This window comes from Ambystoma mexicanum, chromosome 2p, assembly GCF_040938575.1.
Source record: "Ambystoma mexicanum isolate Mex_15411 chromosome 2p, UKY_AmexF1_1, whole genome shotgun sequence".
NCBI lineage: Eukaryota > Metazoa > Chordata > Amphibia > Caudata > Ambystomatidae > Ambystoma > Ambystoma mexicanum.
In genome coordinates, this window is record NC_090923.1 from 419260968 (window position 1) to 419283305 (window position 22338).

Here is a 22338-nt window from a genome sequence, read left to right on the forward strand (position 1 = left end):
AAATCCTGCATTGTTTGGGGATAATCTGGGGGACAAAACTTAAACCAAGTGCTGAAGATTTTTTTCAAAATCACTTCCAAACTCCAAACATAGGAGTGCACTAAAAGAGGCAATAGCACTGTTACTGCTATTTAATTTACTGCACTGCCATACTCATGATTAGGCCTTACATCCCAGGCTGAATTCATTGTTCATAGATATTTTAATAACAGTGTAAATGTGTTAGTTTATTTGCGACAGAAAATCATCATTACATACTTTTTTTTGGCAAAGGTGATTGAACATATGTTTTTACATGTATTCTTCCTTGGTTCCTTTTGTTGTTGAGTCTGATAATAAGTGTGCTTGGATGAGTCAATGTATTTGACGTGGTTTGTTTTAAATACCACAGAATTTCCTCTTTATGGGTGATTTCAATGCAGACTGTGGCTATGTCCCGAAGAAACAATGGAAGAACATCAGGCTGAGAGCAAATGAAGAATTTGTTTGGCTAATTGGTGACAAAAATGATACAACTGTTAAGGACAGCACAGACTGCGCTTATGACAGGTAACCTTGATTAAGTTCATACAATTACTTATTCATTATGTAATTCACGATGTATGCATACAAATGAACATATCTCATATTAACGATAATTGGTCAATTCAAGAAAAACATGCATCGCAAATAAAAATAAATCCTACGTGCTATGCTACTCTGCAAACAGGGGCTTCAATATTTTATTGAATTTGCGAGCTCTCTTTGGCCCATGATATTTATGGAGACTAGTATCACTCTCGGCTAATGAGCGACATCCTGTTTTCCCAAATCATTCTCTCTCAATAGACCTCCACCTCTCGTAGACGGTGCTATCCCCATTTTCAGCATTGATAAATAAAGAACCAATCGTATTGTCTCCAGCCGGACCCTGCATATTCATTACTAAAATTGCTGCTGGTATTCAGACTTTGAGGGCAAAAGATGATTCCTTCTTTCCTTGGCATTGCCACATCCTGCAAAGGTCAAGTGATCAAGGTACTGAGTGTAAAGCGGGTGGGTGGAGAGGTGGACAATTGTGGTACACATATTTGTATAGGTACAGTATGCACATATTGTGTGGGTTTGGGATTTACTTGCATTTTGTTTTATTTATGTTTACATAAGCTCACTCATACTGCCTTGGTGCCGCAAGTTAAAGACTTCGGTGCTGATTCATGGAATTATTTGCGCTGAAAAACAGGGATTTGTGCGCCATTCTGCCCGCAAATCCCCATTTGTTAAACAGGGATTTGCGGGCAGAATGTCGCACAAATCCCCGTTTTTGGGCGCAAATAATTCCATGAATCAGCCCCTTCATCTGTAACTCATATCAAAAGTCAGCTGTTTGGTATTATCAGATGGTGATTTTCAGAAATACCACATGAGGTATTTCAGGAAATCGTCACACATTATTTTCCCTTTTTTTATTTATTCCCATTGTCATTTTGAGGACGTGCTTGATTGTGCATAGAAGTGCAACAAAAGAGCCATTGTGGCCTTTTTGTTCATTACATAGCAAAGGTGGTAACTTTTCTAACACCTTTTGTTGTCCTGGTACAAAAACATGCTTTCATGCATTGAAGGGAACCAAAGTTTTAAAACTTCTGGGCAATTTCTTAGATATTTTTACTGCACCCTATATATAGGATGTTAAAATTGTATTGAAATTATGATATATTTTCAGACACAATACGGTGGTAATTACCATAAGCTGTATTCCCTACACCAGGTTTATAATCAGACAGATTGTAAAAACAAGCTGCATTTATAAATACTGGGTGTGTTTCTCATTACCACCATAGTGGCTCTAATATTAAAGCCTGCTTCATGCATATTGTAATATTGGATCAAGAACATTCAAGCCAAGGGAACTTGTGAGGATGAAATAGTCATCAAGCCTCTTAAATATTTCTGTTCCAAAATAAATGTTGGATATATTTATGAATTAAGGGTTCACAATATTATTCTTGAAAATGTTTTTTTAGCTTTCTCTTTCTCATTTGGTTTGCAAATTGGCCAATCCGTTCTTTTTATAAGCAGTTACAATGGCAGACATTAAATACTGAGAAAAGGTACGGTAACAAGGTCCCCTTCCTGGCTCTGAGGACCGCCAAGTGAGTGTCTCACGGGCTGGGTGCCTCCATGAGTAGGTGGATGACAGGCCCAGGGGAGGCAAGGGGAGGATCCTCTGGTCAACCTCCCTTGTCCTCGGATACACAGCTGGGAACAGTCACAGAACCCACTAGTATAGGGCCCCTCACCAACAGAGAGAGCAAAACCAACACTTCACGCTGTCCACCAGCAATAACATTTGTTCTGATACTGTTTTCTATACCTAACGGTATAGAGCCCTGAGGCCTCACTTCTGGAGTTCCAGAGGCCCACATTTTATACAATATTTTAAGTTCACTGGATGCATCGCAAGCTCCGGAGTCCTGTGCTGAATGAAACTTTCAAATGTATCTGCATGAGAGGTGAAATTACCAATTCCATTTTCCTTCCCAGAGAGCGTTCGCTTGCCGAGTGATACAAATGTACAGCAAACCAACATTTCCTGCACATTCAGCAAACCTTAGCTTAGCCAGCAAGGTGCTAGTTTGCCGAACAAACACTCTGGAACTGGGAGAACTCTGCTTTCCACAACCGGCCATGGAGAGGGACTCAGAGGGTGGACACAAATCCAAGATGGAGGGCAGGTTAAATAAAGGCTTGTTCCGGCCCCCTAATCTCAAAGTGAGACCAGGTGCACTGAGAAGTTGCAACCAATCCCAACACTACCGTAATTATTAAACACAGGTGCAACCACTCACCAGGAGCCTAGCCTATGGAGAGAACTATAATACCCAAGAAATCCAGCTGGCTGGTTGGGGTTGTTGGAAAAGGTTTGTGGCGGTCAGATATAGAGTAATGTGGGGGTGGGATGAGTGGTCCCATGGGGTCTTTCCCTGGCCTGAGGTGAGTGAGGTGTACACCTTTACCCCTGCCTGGACTGGAAATCATGGGCTACATATTTTAAACAATGAATTGAGAGGTGAGTAGCTATGCTTATTGAGCTACATTTAACATTGAATTGCCTCTAGGCATTGCCATTAGCAATTGTGAGGAGAGTGAAACATTATCTGATATGATATTTATTCAGATTCGTTTTTACAAAATATGAGTAAGGTTGTGACCTGTTGAAAGGCGGTGAGCGTTTTGTTAATGCCCTTGCTGCCTAAACAGAAAAGCTGTTGTCCGTTTCCTGAGAAACTGAATCTCGGGAACCTGAAGTAGAACACTGAATTTCGATGAGTTAACACCCAGAAAATATTGCTCTGAAGAGTGTGTAATTTATTTTGGTGTATTATTAGTGGGGCATTTGAGTACCACATTTTGGCCTTTCAACAGTGTCCTGACCTGGTCATTTCTCAACTAGAGGGTGACAACACCCTACTCACAAGGGAAATCCAGATGCCTCCTTGGGCCCTCTAGAGACACTCTACCATGCTGAATCATGCCTCATCGCATTACTAGAGTTGTTCAGCCACTTTACCACCACGCTCAAAGGTTACCCCTTCAATGATGCCTCATGTTGAAGACAACCTGCATCCCCGACAAAGACGTCACAACCAAAACACCACTCAACCTGGCCGAGCAACTCACCATCTATGGAGGCCAATGCGCCGACAGACGTAAAGACATTACAAGACTGGACGGGAAGAGGGAAAAACTAGGAAACCTTCTCTCTAGAGCATGTTACCAATACAGATCAGACAGACTGGCAACCTCTACTATTGAAGACACTACTCATCAAAGACCATTTCACCATTCGTTGATCACTCCACTCAACCCTACTTCACCCTCCCCTCAGAAGCTTCACACTCTCCATGAATCCCTGACCCCTCTTAGTACCCTTTGCTACTCCTGCACCCTACATGTAACACTGGATGCACCCCTATGCACAGTGCACTAGGTTTGTGCTGAATAAATTCCATACATTCATACAGATTCCATACATCCTAGAATCAAAATACATACTACTAGACCAGTATCTTGAGTGCCTGCCTAGTCTTTATAGACTTCTGTATCGTGAGTGCCTGCCTAGTCTCTGTAGACTCCTGTAAATAGAGTGCCTGCCTACTCTCTATAGACTCCTGTATCATGATTACACCGGTGTTACCGGGCCGGCATACTTATAATGAGGCCCAATGTATTCCTAATGGAGAGCTCCTTTCCATATGTAAACACCATTATAGCATAATGCTGCAACCTTGCCATAGTCCATTACGAGGCATAAACAAGCAATTTCCCATTCTGCTGCATGGCAGTGTGCAGCTCATTGAAGTATAACCACGAGACACAGAGCATGCAAGGACCATCCATCTCGGGGGGTGCAGTTTGCTGATCCTTTGACATCCCCTCAACGTTGCACGGACTGGGGCTTAAGTGGACACACACCCAAGAGAAAGAGGACACAAACAGTCTCACGCATGGGGCATGTCAACCAAAACGCTTAAACTATTGATGTAGTTCGTTTGAACACATCTGTTATAGGTTGGTATCCTGTGATTTTATCGAAAACAAATTAGATTAATTTTTTTACTGAAATAAATCCATCGAAAAACATTGATTTTTAAAAATATTTATGGGGTAAGGGGTTAAAAAAATAAGGAAACAGGATGGGAGCCTGTAAAGACTGGAGGGGGGTGTCTGTACTCCTGCTCTCTATATGGCAGAGGAGAGGCACAGAGGACCCAAGCCAAGATTCTCTATAGGGTAACGCTGGTCGAGCAATCAAGGCCTAGCTTCTCAGGAGGTGATGTAGGCTGGGTCTTAAGTACAGTGTCGTCCCCAATCCCCCACAAAGGAATGTCCACACACGGTATTAGTTAAAACACAGTCTTTATATAATTAATATTCAAGGTTATGTACACTATCACAATAACTCACTTTGTGCTCAGAAAATCCACAATGGCAAATATATACAGTTCTAAAGTGGTACCACAATTATTATCAGATCTCATTAAAGTGCATCAACTCTACTCTGGTCAAATGTCACACAGATCAAGGCATAAAAGTAACCAACAATAGATATAGGAGAAAAGCAGTTGGTTAGAACAATGGACAGAATATTGACCCCTACCAACTAGGCACAATTCTGTGTGGAGATCCCCCCACTGGGTAACCTGTAAATTAAGATATCACACAAGCCCAGTCCATATATTGTTCACAAGGGTCTTATTTCCTTCTAAAATAGTTCTACCACCCCAATGTACCTGGAATAGCAGAGTTTGTTGTCGAGTCATCGACGGATCCTTCCTGAGCGGCTCCCTTTAAGGCAGGAGCCATTGATCATCGAGATCCCACGAGGAAAAGGGTTGAACAATGACGGTGAGGTGGCAGCTTCATTCCTAGCGGTGTTCGTCGACGACGGATCGTTGGCGTCCTGCAAGGAAGAGGCATGCGGGGCACCTCGGTGACGATAGTTCAGGACCGCAAAGAGTTTGAAGAACTGTGGCCCAGCAAGGGCGTCGAGTAGTCGGCATCTCTGTGGTCTTTAGGTGGCGGGAAACCCACCGACGGATGCTACTCGGCGCGTCAGCGGCCTCGGCTTTCTCCGGCAGGACAAAGCAGTCGACGATGCAGACGACAGTGTCCTTGGATCAAATATTACTTAGGCAAAAGGAGCACGCCGGCTCTGGTCGGCGACAGCGGTCGGTGACGGTGATGGACAACAGCGTCCGGGCGCTTCCCCTTGTGATTCCGCGGCGGTCCCCATCTCCGGTCGGCAGCCTGACGTAGGTCTGTCTACCAGGGAGCGCTGTCAAAGATTAGCAGGATGTCTAACCAGGTCCTCTCTGGGTCAGTCCTTGGAGACACAGCAGCTTTCAGATTGGTGAAGTAGAGCAGCAGCAAGACTTCTCTTCCAGCAGGGCTTCTAGGTTAAACTTCAGTTTCAACTCCAGTTTCTCTTCAGCTTCTGAACACGAATTCTAACAGTGAGAGGCCCCCAGATATACTAGTTGATCTCCCATTCATTCTGCTGGGTGACACTCAGGCAACCAATCGGTCAAAAGGGCATTCATGCAGGCAGGCATCCAATCAGGTGCATAGTGCATTCAGGCCATTCACTTCTCTCCAGACACTCACAACAGGTTATGTGTATTGGGACAAGTAACCAGCCATTCAACACTCCACACTGCATTCATACCAGTTTCGGGCAGGGCTGCCTCAGTCATTGTGTCAAACACCAGAAACCAGACATCCACAACAAGAAGTGCATATTGGTCACACACTCCATTCACCCAGGTCCCACCCACAGGGTGTACCCACAACATACAGTCACTGGGAAGGCTCCAGCCAATCTGGCCTGGACTTCACAACAACAACATATATGGAACTTCCACCCAACAGCCAGTCAGGGGGAAGGGACAGAGTCAGGGCTTCCCAGGACTTTGGGAAAACAAGGTAACAGGCGATAGAAATCAAGAGGCCACAGGGGCCATCTTGTTTCCTATCAGGAATCAACTGATTCCAATGGCAGGGCCTGGGTATCCCAAAATGGAGGATACTCAGAGCACCTGTCAAATTCAGCATGGAGCTGCCACCAGCCCATACCCTGCTCTGTGGGCCACGCACAGGTACCCAAAAACATACACTAGGGGCACAGGGTTGTACCCCCACCCATCGGTGCCATAAGGGTATCCCATGGGTCTGTACACCAAACCAAAAGAGAGCTGCACTGCCCGGAGTCCCACATGAACTCCTGCATGGAAAACACGAAAGAACACACAATAGAAACCAGTAAAGGACAAGGATACAGAGGCCCTGTCCCTCCAATGCATTTCCAGCATCACAGTGCCCAAATAAACAAAAAAAATAATGATGTTAATGACAATTATTTATAATCACCTTCTCTTGTTTTGGTGTATACCCAATCCCAAGAAAGCGCCCCATATGTGACTGAAGAATATCAGCTCTGCATTGTTTCATTGCTATGCTGTACAATTTACTCAGCCTAGACATTAACTGCTTGAATGCTTGAATGCTTTTCATATTGCATCCACTGCTTGAGTGTCTTTAAAATAGTCAGTGTGTTTAAAATGTTATTTCCGTCTGTTTACAGAAGGGGGGGATGCCCCTACAATGGTAGGAATTTGGGACACATATAAATGATACAAAAGAGGTTCCTACCAGTATAACAAATCCCAATGATTTATAAATATGGGTCTGTTTTTTTCAAAAAGAGATGGACATGAGGCACAGTCTAGTTTTCAGGTAAGTTCAGCACACACATAATTTAGCAGTATTCTTGTTTTGACTTTACCAAAAACAATTTATTTTTTTATAATTTTTCAAGAGTAAAAAGGCTTAGTTTAGAAGCACATGTTTCATCACATCATCATCTCATTATTTACATTGTGAATTAAAGGAAAGAATTTAAGAGAAAATACCCATAAAGGGACATAACATTGTGAAGAGACACAGCACAAAGTGACATACAAATGAAATCTACTGTAAATATTTACACTAACTACAATGTGTTTTTGAAAAAAGAATAAATAAAAAACAGACACAATAAATTGTGGAGTGGTCTACGCAGGGACACAAGATTGCGTTTCGGCGGGCTTGGATAAACTGCCTTCCTCAGGGCAGGGAACCCAGTAATCACAGGGTTCCCGGCGACCCAGTACGAGTTTGTAGGTGTTATGAATGCAACCTATTTAGTCTTCTTATGAATAGGAGTCTCTCTAGGTCTTTTCAGTGAGAAGGGCCAGGGAACATTGTTGGTATGCCCATAAAAGGAGACTTTGCTTTTCCACAGAGTTGAAATAAAGTGTACTTATTCCACTTTAGATGCTCTCCTACGGTACGACGTTCATTCATCCCCCGTTTATTTTCCACAGCACTTTTTGCTGAAAAATGTTTGCCGAAAAAAACATCGTAAAATATGGGGGAAGGGCATAAGGGGTAGAGTGGGGTGGTGTAAAGGGATACATAATAGGGGAGGGGGATTAGGCAAAACATTTTTTTTAAAAAGTGCCGCTCCAACATGAAAGCCTGAGGCACTCATAGTGAGTCCAGAATCTTAATATCTCTGTGACGGTGGGTCCTGGTGCTTGATGATGAATGTGAACATGGCTGATCCTCTGCTACACCAGCATCACACCTCACATGTCAATGAGTGAATATGATGACAACTGAGAATGTCAGAGGAACGTAGAGGAGCTCAAACAAACTCATTCAGAAAACCGGAAGGAGTGTTTTGCATCGAGTGAAACCCTAACAGTTATTCCTTTGTAAAAGGCACATCAAGAAGAACAATAACCAGAAAGATGTCTTTATTTTTAACCCATAAACTTTGTTGACTACAAGGCAGGTCATACATCCCTTGCCCTACCACCAATTAAAGAGCAATACCCTGCACCCTCCTACACAGACCAAAGAAGGCACAAAAGGTATTTAACAAGTATTGGGAGGTATATACCTCACAGGTATCATTACAATATTCAAATCTGAGAAGCAAATAGGTTCTTGCAGAAGACGACAGGATCTTCCTATTGATAGTGTTCTGATGGATGGAGAAATGGCTACTGGTTATAACTACTCTGACGAGAATGAACAATCTACCCGTGTAGAAACCGCCAGGGAGCTTTTCTCCTTACTAGAGGGACAAACCAACCGGGACACCTGAGAAGGGAGGTGATACATTCTGGCATCGTCCGACGATTGACTTACATTGATTTGCAGTGTTTTAGATCAATGGCAAACAGATCTTATCTTGACTAGCCTCTTTTCTTATATGAATATGATTCCTCATCAGTCAGCGACAGGAACCTCCTTACCGTTCCAGCCACCTGGTCTTCCTATGACTATGGCTCTGCTTGGCAGCTTGGCACAGCAATCAATGAATCTGATAGGAGGTTACATGACAGGGATACTGACTGGAGCCTGCTTAGGACCATCCCCTGCCATTCTTTAAGTTGGATGACATGGTACTGCGCAATATTGCCTTTAGCACCACTGTAGCTTTGAAGACATTCTTTATAGAGAGTTCTTAATAGCCACAGCCACTGATGTACTCTCTCCAGCTGAATTCCTCTTATGGTGTATTACTGCAGAGTATTGTTGGGCAGCTGAACACTGACTTCTGGCTAATATTTCAAATGAAAAATACCAATAGATGGTGAAGATTCTAAAAGCTCATTGAATGTGGGGCTGAAATGTTTATTCATTGATGCTGTATTATCCTTGCCTCAATCGTCATTCAAAAGTTGGCTAAATAGTGTCACACCAAAATCCTTTTATTTGGTTCGAGCCTTGCCTCCAAGGTCCTAGCCATGGGCATTATGGAGATTATTGTCACATTTAGGTTGTAGCTCTCCACTCGTTGATGAAAGGAGTTCCATCTTCAAATCTCCATCTCAGGTAAAGTGCTGGTGGGTGTTCTGTGGTGTGTACTTGGGTAAAATGCGTTTGCAAGGATCCTCTTTCTCCCACCATTGCCACAAATGCGTATTCTCACAGACTCCTCAGAATAGAGTTGTGAGGCTATTCTGTACAGCCCAGGATACATGATGTCTGGAGTCTGAAATTGAAGGACATGTACTTCTTTCTTTCTTTCTTTCTTTCTTTCTTTCTTTCTTTCTTTCTTTCTTTCTTTCTTTCTTTCTTTCTTTCTTTCTTTCTTTCTTTCTTTCTTTCTTTCTTTCTCTCCTCTCTCTCGGGACCTGAACAACTGTGATAAGCTCCCTTCCTTCTCAGAAGAGGGTTGTTAAAGGATATCTTAGTTTTCCTCAGAGAGGCATTTGTTCCGGAATGGAATGGGTAGGGATCCTTCCTGTTTGAAAATGCCTCTCTTCTGTACTAGAAGGGCGAGCTTCTTCGTGCCCATGACCCTGCAGTTAGGCTGCCATAAACATGGCATAGCACTGACTGTGTGAAGCTTGCGCATGCAGCCCCTGGAGCCTGCAGAGGTCTGGCACCCCCCCTCTGGATGTTGGACTGCATTGGTGACCCTGGCATCTTTTCTCTTTTCCGGAGGTGGGTCTGTGCTGTGTTAGGGGTTTACAATCTATTCCTTGTCACACAGCATATGCCAGAACCGCCTCCAGCGGTTGGTAAATGTACCTTGTGGGTGAGTTCGTGTGCTGTTCATTGGTGCTTTTAGTGTCTTGGCAGCGTCTCTCTCTCTCATGAGTGGGCTAGAAAGGTCCTCTGATGCTTATGTTTGGCGGGCGCCCCTGTAGCCTATGATTCCATTTGTGTGATAGATTTCCATTTTTTTTGTGCTGTGCTACTTGCACTGTAACTTATTGCACCTATCACTTTTAAGTTCCTCAAATCTACTCCCACTCGTCTCTCCGGCTGTTGAGGGGGGGTTTTCAGCTAGCAAGGATCCATCTCTTAGGGGTCTTGCGTCACAGTCTGGGAGACTTGTGATGTAGCCTCCACTGGAGGGTTGTCGACATGCTGATTATTGCCACTATTTATTGACTCTTGCGCAGCAGCTTTGCATAAGGATAAGGGTGTTGTAAGGACCATCCCTTTGCTGGTTTGACTAAGGTTCGGTCAGATTTCAATAATGAGGATATGTTTTTGTTTTCCTTCTTTTGCAATACCGCCACTGAAAGAGGTGAGTAGTGGTCAGGCAGACGGGAAAGTTAGGCTGGCGCATTCACCCTCACGCCCACAGCATGCACATTCAGGGCCCCGTACGCTTGACCATAGGACATGGAATGACCCCACACTGGCATCCAAGTAAGCTAAGGGCATGGATACAATTATGATTTGGGCAATATCCTTTAACATTAACATCTGTTTGCCGGCACAACTGAATGAGGTGCACTTTGAGTTGTATGTGGGATGAGCACAGCTTCAACACAGAGAAGATGGCTGATGCTCGAAGGGAGCTGCAGATGTGGGAAAGCCTCACTTTGCGGAGGGTTGCAGATGAACTCGCCTAGTCTTATGTGATGTTAGTGAGGAGTGTAAAAGTATTATATATTGTTTTAAGGTGCGGGGGAGGAAACGTGACCCTGGCACAGGATCACTATTACATATACGTAGAGAAAAGAAAGAGGATCCAAAGGTAGGAGCCCTCCCGTCCCCTGCACACTATCAGTATTCCATCGACTGATGGATAAATAAAAATGATTTTCTTTCTAGAATTTAATGGTTAATATTCTTTTGGTAAAGTGAATATAGGAACAAACAATGTTTTAGGCATTAAAGCATAATAGTTTAATCTGTACAAACAACTGTGTTGTATGCGGTCATATTATGCAGAAAACAAATACAAATACAATGTCAAGAGGTCAATGTTGTATAGATAAGCATTAATCATGTATGCAGACAGTTCAAAATGGAAAGGCTGACGCGTTTCGGGATCAACATCCCTTCTTCTTGAGCCAAAGAGGTATGAACTGAAAAACAGTGAAAATAAATAAAGGATATGTCAAGCTACTGTTAAATAGGATGGACATAAGTTTTCTGTTTGAAGACAACAAATTCATGAAAAAGCCTTAATTACAAACCATGGTGAATTGACTTGATTACAATGAATACAGCTGGTCCTTATGTAAAAACATTCAAAGAAAGGTTTCTGATTTTACAAGGAAGCTTATTTTCTGCTTAAAGTATCAAAAGGAATCAACTGGAAGAAGCCACAGTGACCATCATGCAATTTGGTTCCCTATGTTGAGATAATTCACTAATAAGTGTCTGATGATTGTGTGTTGCCATATATAGACAATCTTTGCATAGTAGCAGGAAAAAAGGAGAAATGAGCGTACCTTTTAATCGTGGGGTGAAGATGCTTATGTTGAGCAAAGTAATGTATTTGTTATTGGATGCCGAATCCACAGAGCATTCTGGGGTATAGGGCTTTCCTATTTACAGGTGCGGAACCTAAATGGAGGCAAATAGCATGGGTATTAAGTAAGAATTCTAGTTATAGCTATAACATCATTTAAAATGGGTGATACAGGCGAAAGTAATTAATAGACCCTATCATGTTCATAATTAACTGATTAGTCTCCAGTAGAAATCACTATGCTCTAAACTACCATAGAAGCCAAGAATTACCTATAACTATGCAGTAACAAATATGATCTGACTGCTATTCTACAGAGCATTTCTATATTGGCATATGGACCTCCGGTCTAAGTTATCAAAAGACATTTTTTGGCATGTGAGGTAAAGTATATAAAATTTGAAAAATATAAGCTTACTCATTCTCAGTCACGAGATATAGTCCGTGGGGATAGCTGCGCTTACTCAGAGATGGGTGTGCTGGTGATCAAGAAGAACACTGCTTCTTTACTTCAGTTAAAATGGGTTTCCTGGCCATCTTTGCCTTGAGTTTGGAGAGTGTGAAAACACAGTGTCAAACGCTATTGTAGAGTTTCAACATGAGTGCATAACCGTTTATAAACGATGTGTATTCATCATTTTCTGTTCTTACCTTCAGATGCGGTTGCAGGATTTGCAAGTCCACCTCGTTCTGGCTATCAGAACGTTATCGATTGATAGAACAGGTTTGCAGTGGCCGCACGTGTCACAAAGCGGGCAAAGCGTTCCAGGAGTGAACTGCTGTGAGTTAAAGGCGTCTCCCTGGAAACCTAGCAGCACGCTAGAAAGTTGGCGTGTGTCGGGTTACTATAGCAATTATGTTTTCACGCGGGACTAGAGAAAGGACTAGTCTAACTATTTAGAAGGTGCGTAGGATGTAGTAAGAGCAATGAGTACAGTGGACGCCATCTTAGAGTGGTTCTGTGGTCACATTACCTATCCAGAATACGGATCGATATTGACATGAGGTGGTAAATGATAAAAGACAACGGGGGGAAAAAACAAGTTACCTAAGCCCCATTTTATACCTACATTGACAGGGGAGATAGCCTGGATCAAGCGTTCAGTTAAAGGTAGATAGAATTGTCTGTGTAAACTGTATTACGGTCACAGTGAGATGGGCTACATGTTGAAAAAACAATGATTACTTCGTAAAAAGATGTTCCATGCAATTTAACATAAGGTCACTGGACCGGTTGACAAGACCCGGACTTACATTAGTTTAACAATTGTTCCACTGTGAATTAGTGTATAATTCGGATTAAATTACCTCATTCTGATGTTAATCTTCTACATTTCCTTAGTTAATGTAAAGTTAACAAATTAACTATTTTCATTGGTACATTCATGACAGAAAAAACTCCCGAATAACATGATCACAGTGACACCAGGCAGTGATGCTTATTTGAGTGAATTCATCCTCAACAACAAGAGAAGATAAAAGAGTAAGTCAGTCATTGATAGTATTTCAAATGAAACATCAAAGTGAAAACTCCTCATTGAGTCCTTTAGGGTTCAGAGTATCAAGTAAGTCTATCCAAAATGTTTCTCTGCAAGACAAGGTTGACTGATTGTCACCCCCTCTGTGTGTTTTTTTGACCACTTCCAAGACCAGAAATTTCACTTGGGCTACTGTGTGTTGATATTGCACAAAGTGCCTTGCCAGTGGAGATTTGATGTTTTTGCTTCTAATGTTAGACTTATGTTCAGTGATTCTGTCTTTCACTGGTCTGGTGGTTTGTCCCACACATAGTTTGCCACAAGGGCATTTGATGGCATATATCACGCCTAATGAGATGCAAGTGGCAAAATCTCTGAGTTTATATTTTTTACCCGTCTGGGGATGTGTCACAAATTCACCTTTTATCACAATGTTGCAGTGTGAACAGGCCAAGCAGGGGTGTGTTCCTTTCCTTCTTGTGCTCAATATCATTTGTTTTTCCTTTGGAGGTTTCTTGGCTCTTACTAACTCGTCCCTTAAATTCTGACCCCTCTTAAAGGCCATCATTGGGGATTTAGGGAAAAGTTTGTGAAGTAGAGGGTCGCTGTGGAGAATGTTCCAGTGTTTTTAATTGCCCTTCCTACTTGAAAGCTTTGACGAGAATATTTAGAGATGTATAGCAATGGTGTCTCACTTCTCAGGAGTGTGACCCGGGAAGACAGAGTATGCCGAGGCCAAGACCTGCTGTCCGAGGCAGGTAGACAGGCAGTCAATCTGGGCAGGGCATGTTTATTCAGTGCCTTGTACAGCCATGGCCCCACGCAGTAGTGGGTTTGAGGAGGTTGCATAACTCTGTGGGACCGCATAGCGGGACAGAGCAAAAACTGCTGAAATTCACATGCAATTCCATCCCCCACCATATAAACCCCAAGAGGGTTTTGTGAGAGGGGAAGTAGGGTAGCACGTGGGAGTTTGCAGCAAGTGGGTGGAGGGCATACCGACCCGAAGGTTTAAGGTTTTAATATTGGAGAAAATCATCACTATAGCATTGGTACACTTAGTTATTAACCATTCCCCAAAAACGAAGTATGCCCTTATATTAGCCCACCGAAGCTATGTCTTTGCACATCCAGGGCCACAGGCACAGTCAAAAAGAATCCCAAAGCTTTAGGAAGGGGAGCTCACATACAGGAACCAAAATGCCACAGAGTTCAGTAGGAACAGGAGCGTAAGGCAGACAAATAAGAGAATCCCCACTCCATACCCAATCAGGGGAATCCTTCAGAATACCTAAAGGACCAAGGGACATGCCCACATGAAATGTCCTGCAGCAATGCCCATCAGGCACTCCAGCTCAGGGCCCTGTATCACCCAGCATAACCTGCAGTTGTGGATTTCAGGTGCTGTGGATAGAGCAATTATGACTATGCATGGCCTACAGTCATGTTCTGTGTGTTGTGTGGACAGAGGCAGTGTGTGTGCTTGATCTCGCAGCAATTTGTGCCATACAAGAATTGTAGATGGCTGCACTCTATGGAGGGCATGGCTTGGGGCCCATATGGTATTATTTTATTCAACGCTACGATTGGAAGTGCTGTGCCCATGCCTTTCCACTTGCAGCGCTGCCGGTAAAAGCACTGCATCCGTGGTATGGGTGAAGGCAGTGCCCTAAGTGCACAATGTGTAATAAAGCACAATGAACTGCAAACACAGAGCCACATTTATATGAAGTATATCATTCCCAAAAATGTCCCTGTATTGTATTAACTGCTTAAGGGAAGTTGTCGTTGTTTTCGAAAATAAGATAAATATGTTCATTAAAAAATAGTGCTTAGAAAGAATGAATGTTGTGGTAAAGATATAAAACATAAAAATGCAGCAATAGACTCTATGCACTGCTAATTACCCTGCAAATGATCCCTCAGATGGTGTACAAATGTTGCCTTTGATCGCATAATGCTTGGCATCAAACATACCATCATCACATTTATAGGCAGGGGTAATGTGCAGGCAGCCCATGTGCAGGCCATGTCCATGGTATAGAATCACCAGGACATGGCAACACTCAAGGGCCTCTGGGTAGTGTGGATAGCAGTTCCTCGGTGGGGCAGAGGCAAACCTTAGGGCATGGGCATAGAGGTCCTATGTTGTTTAATCAACAACACTTAACTCGTCGACTTTTCATTTGACTCCTGGTAGACAGACGAACATGTTTTTACTTTTAATGCCCACCCCTAAGATATTCTCTCCCCCATCGTACTCCACACCCAAGCGCTCCTGCCCGATACCCCCCTAAACATACACATATATGTTGGTCATAAGATCAACTGCAATAGAACTATAAGTAGACGAGGTAAGTCAGCTTCACGAAACCATAGATTATGGCCAGCGACCATGAATCATGACAGATATTATGGTTGCCACTAAATTTCATCTTCAAAATGTGTTTAAATCTGGCGGAATTAGAAATGTTAATTAATCAATGGGCAGATCAGCACCTGCTCCAGTCTCTTAAGTGTTGCTTTTATTACAATGGGCCTCATTACAAGTTTGGCGGAAGCCTTGCCGGTAACACTGGCAGGCTGTCGCCAAACTTGCAAATTTTATCCAGCCCCTGGCAATGGGGAAATACAGAGGCATTACAACCCTGGAGGACCCTGTATTTCCCCATTGCCAGGGGCCGGTAACTTTTACTCCCCATTCCCACATGACGTCCCTGGTTATGTGGATGAAGTAGACCAGGTGGTGATGGGGTACTGCAGAGGAACATTAGCCAGAGAGAATGACTAGTGGGAAAACCATAAATAAACATTTAGGCACTGCAGCCAATACTAACATAGCTACAGTTCACATATGTGCATTCCTGTGAGAGATTATGAAGTAAGGCAGGTGAGGCAGCCATTGAAATGGGATAGCACAGGGTTTGGAGATGCCCCTTCAGTTGCAAGTAAGTGGATTTTGAGCATTAACATAAAATATCCCATTGATGGCATGGCTTTGAAGGACCAGCGTGCTACTGGGACATATTGCAGGGCAATGGGGCAAGTAGTGAGAAGGGACAGTAGTGGGAGGAAGCAGTGAGGCACATGGGACAATGTGGCTGTTGGGAGAAGAGGAGCGCAGTGTCCGAGAGGGAGAATGCAGACACACAGTCAGCAAGGCATTGGGAACAGGACATGGATAGATTTAACGATGATGAGTACCATCGAGCATGGTGATGGTAAATTAGGGTGGCAGAGGTTCTGGGTCATTTGAAGAGGGTGGATGTAGCAAAGGTGATAGCTATTTTAGGGGAGTGAAGGAGTAGAGGGTAATATCTAGGACTAGGCTGGCAGAGTTCTCCACTTGGCTGGGCACCGGGATAGAGATGAACGTTTTTGCTGAGTGGTGGGTGAGATGTGGGCAGATTTTCCTTATATTGAAGCAGTTGAACATGGCTGAGGTGGCTGTGGCCATAATGAATTGAAGACTTTAAGGCCACTATGGAAACGGACCCCAATGCTGCAAGTCATTGGAGGAGTGAAGATGTCAGAGGGAAGAAGATGGGAGATGGGAGTGGGGCTAGCATTAAAGGCTTGGAGAAAGATGACCTCTGTCTTAGAGGAGTTTAGCCTACGGCAGCAGAGAGCCACCCAGTAGCACATGGTGCAGGAACAACTAGTAATGTGGTCTGAAGTAGCTGGTGTGAAGGTCGGGAAGGAGAACAGGGTCTGGGCTTCATAAACAAAGAGCGGTTGCGAAGGCCCAAGGAAGAAATTTGTCTCCCCAGGGTAGATGGTGAAGAGGTGTGGGTCAAGGACTGGACCCTAGGAAAGAGTTTGGAGGATAAAAGAATGATCCATAGTTTCCAGGGCTGCAGAGCCATCAAATAGAATGAGGATGGAATAAAGGTGAGCGTATTGAGCAGTGGTCAAAAGGTTGGAGACCTGGGGGGTGAGAGCAGTCTCGAGAGAGTATTTGGCTTAAAATCCAGATTGAATGTGGTCACAAAGTGTGTGGATAGCTGACGATTCAATTGATATATGATAGTTTTTTTTATATAGCGCCTATACACAATGTGTTTCAAAGCGCTTCAAGGCAAGGGAGGGAACAAGGGAAAATACAATGACATTCTTACAGGCCATGAACAGTAAGGATGTGAAATTAACTATTGTACTCGGCCTGACAACATTTCAGATAGTGCAAGAGCTAAGATATAGATAAGGAAGGGAGGGGGAGAGTGGGAAGGAAATGGAAACAGACAGGCGACTATCGTACTAGGCCTGACAACATTTCTGCAGAGCCATAGAAAAACAAAAGGTGAGGGAGAGGGGTGCAGAAAGGGAGGGGAGTAACAAAACAAGCGACTATCATACTAGGCCTGATGAGATTTCAGTGCTGGAGGGGCCGTGGGGAGGAAAAAAGCAGTTATGGGAGGGTGGAGGAAACAGACGATGTTGCTATCATATTAGGTCCAGGGACAATTCTGATAGAGTAAGTGCATAGAAGAAAGTAAGGGGAGGAGATAGGAAAAGGGAGAAGGGAAAGGAGGAGAGAACAGAGAGTAAGCAGTCAAAAAGAGTGGAGAAGCAAGAGTGGAGAGCGAATTCAATTGCAGATGTCCATAGTAACACATAATGTTGCAAGCCAGGATACAAGATGAGGATGGGAACAGCATGATTCAGGGCCACCATAAATACAAGATGCAAAGGAAGTCCAGCATGAGAGTTGAGAAAGAGTGACGCACAGTGAATGAATGAAGTCCATAAAAGTCAAATCCAGCATTGGCCATAAGACGGTGATGGTGAAACCAGAATGTATCAGGACAGACTCGTGCAGAAGTAGGCTGGAGGAGGTTGAGGGGGAGCAGGGTAGAGGAATCAAGCAAAACAGGCCACACCTGTGTGCGAGAAAGGTGGGGGACACAAGGGAACATAACAGGGGGACCAGAGGGGATGGGGATGGCCTGTGAGGACAGAGGGGGTAACACATGTTGGTGCATGCTTACCTGCTGTCTGAGCTGGGGGTCGGGCCCTGGGTCCTCCTGGTCCGAACAGGTCCAAACAGGAATTGCCCTTTTCTTCGTCTGCCCTTCACTGCAGACACCCTTGATCTAATAGTTAAGAGCAGGAAGGAAGAGGCAGGGCTAAGAAGGTGGGTGGTGCTTGGACCAGGTGACCTAGATCCACTTGCACCTGCTCCACATCTGCAAAGGAAAAGAGGCTGGAGGGCTCCTTAAGTAGGGAAACAGCGGCAAGCAGGAAGGCACCAGGTGGGTGGGGCTTGCTAAGTGGTGAGAAAGAGCGGCAGGCAGGAAGGCACCAGGTGGGCAGGGCTTAGGCCAGGTGACCTAGATCCACTTGCACCTGCTCCCCACCTGCAAAGGAAAAGATGCTGGAGGGCTCCTTAAGTAGGGAAACAGCGGCAAGCAGGAAGGCACCAGGTGGGTGGGGCTTGCTAAGTGGTGAAAAAGATCGGCAAGCAGGAAGGCACCAGGTGGGCGTGGCTTACTAAGTGATGGAAAAGAGCGACAGGCAGGAAGGCAACAGGTGGGCAGGGCTTAGGCCGGGTGACCTAGATCCACTTGCACCTGCTCCCCATCAGCCAATTGAAGCCAACTCTCTTCAGAACTTTGGAGGGATGTGGTAGGGGAAAGACAGGACTATGGTTTGAGGGATTGACAGGATCTGAACTTTTTTTTTTTAGTGTGGGTATGACAGTTATTTTTGTAGCAGGCTGGGAAGATGTCTGTTGAAACAGAGGTTGAAGAGGGAGGAGGTATTAGATGGTGTGACAAGTACAAGTTCTTTCATCATTTGGGGGTGCAAAGGGATTAATAAGAGTGTAGAACGGGTTAGCAGGATGGAGGATGCATAGGAGTTTGGTAGAGGAGGTAAGAGAGAAGTGGAATAGCGAGAAAAGGGAGATGGTGATGGGAGTTGAGGAGTAGGAGTTAGATAGAAGGATACACAGAGTGTTGCATATTTCTTAAGGTGATAGTACAGACTAATATGGTCTTGTGGATCTTCAGAATCAATCTTTTGTGCGCTAATTTTCTTGGCAAATATAGTTTCCTGTGTAGTAGCACATTTTCCCTTTGAAGACACATGAGAGCCGGCCGCCCGTGAAGTGGCTTTGAGTCCAACTGCCAATGGTTCCCTTGCATGGCTCTTTATTGGTTTTGGTACATTTGCAGGTGTGAAGGCCAAATCTGTAACTACAGGTAAAAGAGAAGGGAAATATGGTGTCGAGAAAAAATAAGGTGGTTGTTATGGTAACTGGCAGTGCTCTGGCATGAATTTGCTGAAATGCTATTTGTTTATTTCAGATGCCTTCCGTCTTATCGACCAATGATGGGGGTTGGTCCAAAGTATGTGCGTCAATCATCATTGTTGTAACATGTCTCGTGCCTATGACTTTCATGGCTTGGGCAGTGCATTGATATGAATATGACTGCCTTCATTGCCCTGGCCAATCTCATGAACCACACTGATGCCATAACACAAATGGCACCCCCAATGGACAGCAGAAGCCTAAAGGAGAGGGCTATTAACGCCAGGCTAACAGCAAGGAGAGGGAGCACCACAGCTTTCATTTTCATTCTTACATTGCAGCAGCACCCACCTTTCCAAGTCTTCTGTGACTAAAAGGCAATTCTTTCTGGGGGTTTGTTCTGCCCGCACATGCGCCTTTGTGTCTTTCCGTGTGATAGCATTTCAGGACTTTTAGTCTGATTTGTCGGCGCCTTTATTAAGGAGCAGGGCGGCATGGGCTGCATGTGTCTGGGTGGTGGGGGCGCTTGGGATTAACAGAGCAGCTTTAGGTTTGGATCAAGTAATTTGCCAAACGGGCAGTGCTACTGACGACTCTTGTCTCCAACCTAAAATGTCCGCTTTGTTGATGCTACAAACAGCAGGAGACAGGAGAATCATTTATTTGAAAGATCCTGTGAGGTTTTACCCAGACCTCAAACCGTGCAGGGACATATCACGCGGGAGCCGGGGTGCACTTCAACTCTCTTTATTAACCGCCGGCATCAGACTGCCCGAAAACCCCCTCGCCCCCTCCCCAATGTCACTTCCCTCTTACGGGGAAAAGGACCACAACTGCGGTCCACCCACACAACGATGTGGGCGGGTGATGCCGGGGCTGCCACAACCTGACACCCCCCCCTTTTTTAAAGTACCAGATACTCACCTCTTCTCACTCCATCTCTTCGATAAGTTGGTGGGGTTTTATGCAACACCTTTGCGGTCTCCTGGAGCTGTGAGGGGTCACCCAGGTCACTGAATAGTTTATCTGGCTTTCCTCACCCTCGGATGCCTCGCTGTCTCCTAGGTAAGGTTCATCTCGTTGTACCTCAGCACTGTGTGCGTTTCTGTCCCAAATGTCTACGGGGTTGGTCGTCATGCGCTTGAAGTGTGAGACGTTGCAAGTCACCGAGGAGTGATCCTCTCTTTGTGCCGTGATCATGGTTCCTCTCTTTTGTGTCACCCTCAGGGGTTCCTTTGCAAACGTCGCATCCTCTTTCCGGTTTTTCGGCTGACGCATCCACACCTGGTCTCCTAGTTCCATGGTCGATTCCTGTGCTCGCCTCTTGTGATCTGCAGTATCCTTCATCTTGGTCTTTGCGGCTTCGTCTCTTTCTTTGGCCTCCTGTTCTAGTGGTGTTGCAACTGCGGGGCTGGGGTCTTCTGGTAATCGAGTTTTGATTGGTCTTCGGAACATCAGGTTGGCTGGGCATATCCCTGTGGTGCTGTGTGGGGTGTGCCTGTAGTCCCTCAATAATTGGTAGAGGGCCTGTTCGAACGGCTTGTTGAGAATGGTGGCTATTTGTAGTGTTCTTTTGATGTTGGCCATGAATCTCTCAACAATGCCATTTTCCTGTGGCCATCGAGGCGTTATTTTTCTATGTTGAAACCCCGTATATTTGGCGAAGTTTTCAAAGTCCTGACTTGTGAAGGGCATCCTATTGTCTGACTTTATCAGTCTGGGAATTCCGTAGGTGGGCAGCATGCGGTCCAGGGCTGGAATGACGCTTGAGGCAGCTGTGCTCTCCACAATTTGTGCTTCCAGAAATCGGGGGTGTTCAGTTCATCTATTATCACTAGCACGTAGGTGCCGTCTCGCAGCGGTCCAAAGAAGTCCACTGCTAATTCTTCCCATACTTGTTCTGGTAGGGGTGACATCTGGAGTGGGTTCGGGTGTGGTGGTGGTGCTACTTGTGCACACGTCAGGCATTTTCCAACTATTTCTTCCACCATCGCGTCGAGCCTCGGGAACAACACTTTTTGTCTTAACAGCTGCTTGGTGGCGACCACCCCTCGGTGACCTTCATGTGCCATGTGTATTGTTTTTGCTCGCAGTGCCTCCGGGATGAGTACCTTGCACCCCTTTAACAGGACGTGTTCATCTATTATGGAGAGTTCCTCTCGGACATGGTCTATCCATTTGATGTCTTCTTGGACCGCCTCGGATTCCTGTTTTGCCTGTTATCGGATGTGTGCTCTCCTTTCCGCCCGTATGCAGTGTCGGACAATCCGGAGGGCTGGATCCTGTTCTGACTGTATGATGAGGTCAGCCCACCCCAAGGGCAGGGGCTGAAGGTGATGTACTACGTAGTTGATGTACTCATCCGCAATGAATGGTTGGGGGCTTGCCGGTCCTGTTGGGTGTCAGGACAGGTAGTCTGCCGGATTGTCCTCTTTCCCTGGGCGGTGTTTGATGACAAACTTGTAGTCCTGAAGGCACAATCCCCACCTGGCTATTCGCGGGGGCATTCTTGCCTTGGGGTCCCCATAGATTGTGAGCAGGGCTTGATGATCCGTGGTGATTGTGAACTCCTTTCCATACAGAAACAAATGAAAGCACTCACATGCCCACACCACGGCCAAGCTTTCTTTTTCTGCTTGGGAATAGGGTTGGTCCATGGGGGTCAAGCTTCTGCTGGCATATGCCACTATATAGACTTTTGAAGGCGCCCCGGGGTCCCTTTGGGCAAGGATGACATCTAACCCAACAGGGCTGACGTCGACTATCAACTCTGTTTCTCGTTTTGCATCAAA

At 44.8% G+C, this 22338-nt stretch overlaps 1 protein-coding gene across 2 annotated transcripts in view; it reads left to right on the plus strand.

Moving 5' to 3' along the window:
* The window catches only part of DNASE1L3 (deoxyribonuclease 1L3), a 112218-nt gene that overhangs the window by 66574 nt on the left and 23306 nt on the right, over window positions 1-22338 (plus strand). For both annotated transcript variants that reach the window (XM_069643777.1, XM_069643776.1), the window contains exon 6: window positions 392-549. In XM_069643777.1, the coding sequence (XP_069499878.1) occupies window positions 392-549 (158 nt within the window). The remainder of the gene's footprint in view (window positions 1-391; window positions 550-22338) is intronic.